This window comes from Musa acuminata, chromosome BXJ2-1 (assembly GCF_036884655.1).
Source record: "Musa acuminata AAA Group cultivar baxijiao chromosome BXJ2-1, Cavendish_Baxijiao_AAA, whole genome shotgun sequence".
Lineage (NCBI taxonomy): Eukaryota > Viridiplantae > Streptophyta > Magnoliopsida > Zingiberales > Musaceae > Musa > Musa acuminata.
The window spans coordinates 19,096,821-19,104,176 of NC_088338.1; the positions used below are offsets into that span (position 1 = coordinate 19,096,821).

A 7,356-nucleotide genomic window follows, 5' to 3' on the forward strand; every position below is an offset into this window, starting at 1 on the left:
TACTCGCTAATCTTGAGAGAGAGAGAGAGAGAGCGAGAGAGAGAGAGAGAGAGCAAACAAATGGCTGCTTCCCTTCTTCTTGGCCTCCCCATGTGGTCACAAGAGAGGGGTGGGCTCGAGGTCGTCCTGGGTGAAGGTGGAGAGACCCCATGGTCTTTGGCTCCTTGGTTTCAATGCGGTAGACCCACACCAAGGACTCTTTTGTTCGTAGCAGGACAGAATCCAACATGATGAAGCTGCTCAATGTGGTTGATGACATGGTAAAACATTAGTTGTTTTGTTTTTGGGATCCTCCTTACACATGAGATGAGATGTATATATATATATATATATATCCTCTCCCGCCTTAATGCGAGTTATAAAAGGGGTCACCCATATACAAACTTACAGACGAAAAGATGGTTGAAGGATTGGATTAGCGGTCGCGTTTAGAAAGGGTATCTATCGGGACGCGATTGACATGAAAGGATGCCTTAAACGTTTTGAGGACGTGATGGCGTGTTAGACATGTCATGCTGAGATCGACAGCTTAATGAGTTTTATTTGATTTTGGAAAGTGCATTTAGTATGCTACATAGGTGTTGATCGTGTCCTTCTTCTGTAGCATAGGCTTGACCGGTGCCATCTTTTTCTTCATTGCTACATCTCATAATTCCTCTTACTGCTGATATCAGGGCCCAAATTTAGATCATTTTGAGTCACATTGATGACTTGATGTAGCATACCATTATTAGCACAATTATTAAAAGTCATTTTTACATGTTCTAAATCACCATCTCGACTCAACATCAACACATTTATCGCAATCAAAATGTCACGCCCAAATTTACATCATCTTGGATCACATTACATGATCTGAGGGGGCACGTGATGATTAGCACAATTTTAAAAGCAATTAGAATTGAGTCCATTCTAAGCAATCATTGATCGTTGATTGCCATAGCAACACGTTTATCGTTAATATCAATCACTGATTCTGATCACACACATTTATCGTTTACTGCAGTATCAATCAGTTAATGCTGAGAATGGGCGGGCACACACACCATTTCAACTCAATATCAACCCATTTATCGTTCATTGCATTCATTGATTCTGATCGTTGCAAACCAATTCATAGCAATATTTTCGCCTATGCAGTCACATGAACCCCAAATCATTCTACACCCCAAAGAGTTAACCTATAGCTGCAAGTGTTCCATGGGACAACAATCCAGAGAGGTCAAAATTTCATCGTGCCCATATAATACTTGCTGATATTTAATGCCATAAGAATGGTTCAATTTTGTCCAGACCAGTTGAGGCATCAATTTCTTTAGGTAGCAGTAGGGACTGCAATTACACAAAGATCTCTAATGAATTAGGCACACTTACCAGACACCAACTACTCCAGTACAAACTAGTACAAACTAGTGCCAGCAGTAGACAATAGAGATCTCATAATGAAAAGGTGCTAAACAGTTGATCATGAGTTGGAAAGGAAGACCTTAAAAAATACTCTAAAGTATATGGGTCAAACAAAATCACAAGATTTAATAAGTGAAAAATGTTAAAAGCAAAGCGTAGAGGTCCGACTACACGATAAGTAAAAAGCCTTCTGGTGCATGGTAGTTCATTCAGCAGTCTCCCTCGGGTGAATCCAATATTTTCAACGATACTGCAAAAACAATAGGAATACTAACGAAATAAAGGTCCACATCCTTAACAAAAATACACAAAATTAAGAAACAAATATAGAGATTAGCAATGTGCATCACAAGCATATCTTATTGTATTCAGTTCCCTTAGAACAAAAAAAATATAATCATATAAACTCCAGTGCTTATTTAATTTGATAGAACTTCAGTTTCCAAACACTGTGCCAATAAAAACAACATTTCTTTAGAACAATGCTCCATTTTGCAGTGAAATCACACTTCTAGAAATTAATTTCCCTTGTGAATGTAAGATTAGACTTAAAAAAAAAAAGCAAATCTGAAACAAATAATTAAATATTTCTCCATTCCACTGGACATAAGGCTTCTACTTTTGTTTATACCATCCGAAGGGCCCTTAAACTTAGATTGGATGACATGGGAACCAAGTACTTGACCAATTTTAACAAAATTAAAATAGCCTCTGGAAGTTTTAGACAGCCATGATATCAGCAGCACAAGAAAAACATGAATTACAGACGGCCATTAAAAGGCTGAACAGGAACGGAAGCTTGCATCCTTGATGTATCACTTATGTTATGACAAGTCAAATGGCATTGCCTAAAATTGTCTTTCACATAGAAGGTAAGCACATAGAACCACATGTTCAATCAGGATCCTATGATACTACAATAAATACACTAACATGTGGCAAACAAACAAATGGAACGAGACAGTAAGTCATCCTTGATATATACAATGACTGACCAACTATTATTTGTGGAGACATATATATTTTAATTGTTCAATGGATACTACAACATATAGAACAAGGATGGAAGGCAGATTTTGAACGTGGAAACCTAGACCCAACTAGGACCAGGGACCAGTCAAAATGCCTCACCATGTCCAAGGCCAAATATTGATGGATTTAATTCAATCAATTAAAACTAATTGTATTATTGTTTCTTATGTCAACACATAATTGACACACAAAACAGTTAACTATAAAAAACAGACGAATTAACACAAACCCAAAATTGTACATCTTACAATAGAAAACAACTCAATTAACACAAAATCCAACATCTTAAGGGATCATCATAAAAATGCTCATCTTAATATTCAGTAAGCTGCTTTTATATAACTTTATTGAACCAGTGGATAAGAAAAGTATTCCAAAACCTTTTGGGTGTCATTAAAGTTATATACATTCAAGAAAGCCCCAGAGCAGAGTGTGCCATAGATAAAAAATGATCTCAGATCAAGATGAGTACAAAAAAAAAAGTACTCAAGAAAAACACAAGATGAATATGTAGGTAAAAAGCAACATGAAGGTAAGATTTTAAAAAAATGTTCCTCCCATAGATTGTTAAGGGGTTACAGCCCAAACCAGGGATTTTCATCTGCAGTTAGCGGAAGGTAACAATGGAGAGTGGAACTTACATGCTTATGTAAGTGCATGCAGGTAAGTTTATTGCAAAGATCAGGAATGGATGATGGTGATGATAGTGGGGAAAACCATAGAAAAAGGTCCTAAAATCTCTAAATATTTCACATCCAAGGCCTCTTAGAGCAAAAGAGTAAAAAGCTTGACAATAAATTTGGCTGTAATCCTCTTCCATCATAGCCAAGAATGAATGAAAATGTTGGGATCAAACATAGAAGCTTCTATAATTACATATCCATGATGGACTCAATACGACAGCAACATCTTAATTTACGACTGATAATCATGACTGATTCTCTAGTAAACCATCATATGTTCCAAGAAGACAGACATCATCCAAACAAACTTCTTCGTTAAAGAAAGCTAGAATCCACAAGATATTATCAGAATGGAAAAAAAAACTGTACATGTACCTTAATAAAGCCAATTTCCTTAGCATTGCTGCGGAAGCACTGTCTGCAACACATTAGACCATACTTCCTAATTAGTCCATGGGGGTTCCCACACACCCGGCTGCAACAAAAAAAAACAATAAAACAACATCAGAGATGATACAAGTCTTGGATAAGAATATACAACACACTAGAACACCCTTGTTGACGATCCTTTACTCCGATAGCATCTAGGGTTCCTTGAACAATGTGATATCTCACACCGGGTAAATCCTTGAACCTTCCTCCTCTTACTAATACTACAGAATGTTCTTGTAAATTATGGTCAATACCAAGTATATAAGCAATGATTTCAAATCCAGAGGTTAATCATACTTTGACACTTTTCCGTATGCATAGTTTGATTTTTGGGGGGTGATAGTGGAAAAGTTGACAGATAAGTCACTCTTACAGTCACTCTACGGAACCATGAGATTTTTACGCTAATACAGATCCTCGTTCAATTCTTTTGATGTAATTGGATCCTTTTCTTCGTTTGAGAATCTCCTCCCTTATTCCACTCCGTCCCAAGAGTAACTAAGACAAATCAAATAACGTTTTCATGTTCCAATTAAACACTTTCCATTTATGATCAAAGGGAAAGATTATTCTTTTTATCAAAAATATTAGGATCAAATCATGATCTTATAATAAAAATAAGAAATCTTTCTCGATCAATCCCTTTACCCACTGTAGAAACAAAAAAAGTTTCAATACATGAATAACAATACAATGAAGACGTTAAAACACGCGTATCGCGTGAAGAGTTCTCTTGAATCCTCTATGAATCAAAACGTTTTTCATCGCATATCCGGATTTTGATATTAATTAATCTAGCAGATGACATATCGATAAATAAACCGAAGGGTCCACAATGAATTTGCCACGGAACGATTGAAAAGTCTTTATCTTTAAATTGAAAACGTTCAAAAGAAGGAGCCGTATCTAGTTTGAGCAACAACAAAAGATTCATGCATTTCAACCAACAAAAGTATCAGATTTGGAGATGATACGAGACGGTCAATCTGAAATCGCTTACCAAACCCGAGATCCAGGGCCATAGTTCTTCGGATGCGAGTTCCAGACGTTAGAGTGCCCCATCCCTCTCCCTTCGCTAGAATCGCAGTCCCCGACGAACCCTAACTCCAAACACCTATGTAACGACGGCTAACGAGGAAGACGGGATCATAGCCAAGCGAGGGGGTCTTTTATAGCAGAGGAACAAACCCTAGTTATGACGTGCAATTAATACTCTTGGTGCCCATTAAACAGTAACCCACGGTCCTACCCGCTATCTGGACGGAATAAACTCTCAGGGCCCACCAAGGGCCCCAAGATTGGGGTCCGCCACCGTCCCCAATCGGCAACATTTCGATCCCCACCGTTTGCTTTCATCCGTGTTTAGGATCAAACGCTTGTGATCTACCTCAGTAAAGTTTAAATCATAAAAATAATATTTTGTGTGTGATCCATCTCCTCAGTGGCTGTAGTAGTAAGTATTGAATTATTTATTCATGTGAGGTGAGTTCTTTTTAATGTAGATTTTATCATAACTATGAGGCCTTTTTAATGGAATTTTATCATACCTATCAAATAGTCATATATAATTTAATTGTGATTTTTCTCATTCTACCGATACACTGGTTTCACTATGTAAGGCACTCTCAAACCTGGTATCAAATAGTCATGTAAGGTTTATCTTGTTGCAGATACGTCAAAATAACTTACCAACAGTAACTAGCATTCAAAATTTTTAATGATCATGCAACCAGTTCTAAGCTATTATCTTAACCCATTTCATACTAAGTTTTAGATATTTCATATACTAATTCCTTTTATTTGTATTCATGTTTAGTGAATTATCAATTCTAATATCTTTTTTGCTTTATACAGTAATTAATCATGTCATCAAGCGATTATTATACTGCAAGAATGTTGATTTAAGCATATCTATATTTTTGCTTATATTCTTTTATAATTTGTTTGGCTTAAATTAACATTGATAATTTTTTAATTTCATCTTTGTAGTTTCGTATGTTGGTAAACCTAAATTAACTAGGGTCATGTAGTTAGTAAAATAGTATCCAAGCATATTGCAGGCCTTGTGCACCAACTATACAAATATTTGGTCTACTAACCTTATATGTAGCCCTTATCAAATGAGGAGTCATACGAAGAAGAAAAAGAAGGGGAGTTGCTGTGAAAAGGAGACGATGAAGCAGATTAACTGAAGGTAGCTGTTGTGAACACTTGTTAAAAAAAAGAAATTAAAGGACAGGGAAAAGGAGACGGAGTGGGATATTATTTCTCGACGTAGGCATGGGCATAAAGATTAATCGTGAGAAGGAAATGATTGACATTTGATAGGAACTAAGGACCCTAGTAAAATTAGGTTCTACTCAATCAAGAAATAGCTAATAAAAATCTTGTAAGATGATAATAAACCTCATCTAACCGGTTTTATCCTATGAAAAAAATAATTAGAGTTTATATTTATACCTTTGGGCTTCCTAGTCGTCGCCCCCTTTTTACGGACTAATCGACTAGGGTTGAGGCCAAAAGGGGTAACTCCCTTAGGAAGCAGCCCCTAGGGCTAGGGTTTGAAGCTCTATATAAGCATGTAGCCTCCATCTCTTTGAGAATAAGATCAATCCATAATTACAGCCATCTGACCAACTTCTAGGAGGGTGGAACCCCTATAGTATTCCAAGGGTTGATCCCTCTCAAAGATCAATCTACATAGAATTTCTATAGGGTTCTATCATATGGTATTAGAGCAGCAGTCTCATTACTTTTTTTGCCACCCCTACCGCTCACCACCGGCCAATCAATTCCTACAATTGCTCTTGACATCATCATCTCCACCGTCATCTTCTACCGTAGATCAAATCAATCTACTATCGTCACCTCCAATTGCTTTAGAGATATGGTATTCTCCTATCACTAGTACCTTTTACTACTACAATTTTCCGTTCAAATACCAAGAAGAAATCTTTTTATCTATTTCGTTGTAAAAGTTATTATCTTTGCGAACGAAGGATTATTGTAGAAAATTTCAACTACATATTATTGCCTTTAATCGATCTATTTGTATTTTTTGAACAAAATTTCTTATATGCTTCATAGATCGTCTTACCTTCCATCTAAGATTGATCTATCGAGGAATTCATCTCTAAAAACGTTCTTGTGTTATTGTAAATTTTCGTTGTAAACCATTGGAATTTTTTGATGAGAATTATGCTATCACAACTTGCACCGATTTCCTTGCTATTATATTGTCGAAATATTCTTGATCAAAATTTTCATCATTGCTCATATCTAAACCAAGATTTTGCTATCAAATTTCCTCCTCAAATCTCTTAGTTTTTGTTGAAATTTTCTTCGTGAAACTACTATTTCTCGACAATGATTCTGCTCTTATATAAACCAATCCACCAACCCTTTTAGCTACCACTTCTCTCAACCGATACATGTCTTTAATCCGACAACAAAAGAGAGATCTTAACATTATAAATTTGGAGACATATACTATGGCATATGAGGAGGCAATCAATACTAAATTTAAAGCCTTCGAGACGCCAATGAAGGATAAGATTCAAACTCTCTTTCCCAAACTCAGTTTGCACCGACCACCGAGCCCAAAGAAATCACATCAAGAAGAGAGCTCTGACCGAAGAGATGACTTCCAAGAGAGAGGAGGCTCTATGACTGATCCCTACTATTCACATATGAGGGTGGACTTCCCTATATGGGAAGAAAGAGACTCGATTGGTTGGATCTCACGTGCGGAGCGATATTTTCGGTACCGCAAAACCAGGGACACATCTATGGTGGAAATTAT

General features: G+C 36.6%; 1 protein-coding gene across 1 annotated transcript; it reads right to left on the reverse strand.

Moving 5' to 3' along the window:
• Nucleotides 1–1,236: 1,236 nt before the first annotated feature.
• On the reverse strand, nt 1,237–4,715 carry LOC135599059 (small ribosomal subunit protein uS14). The gene is made up of 3 exons (XM_065093746.1): nt 4,555–4,715; nt 3,498–3,597; nt 1,237–1,657 (listed from the first exon to the last, which is right to left on the reverse strand). Exons 1-3 carry the CDS (start codon nt 4,614–4,616, stop codon nt 1,649–1,651), a joined length of 171 nt encoding a protein of 56 aa, XP_064949818.1. The 5' UTR covers nt 4,617–4,715; the 3' UTR covers nt 1,237–1,648.
• Between the last annotated feature and the right edge of the window lie 2,641 nt (nt 4,716–7,356).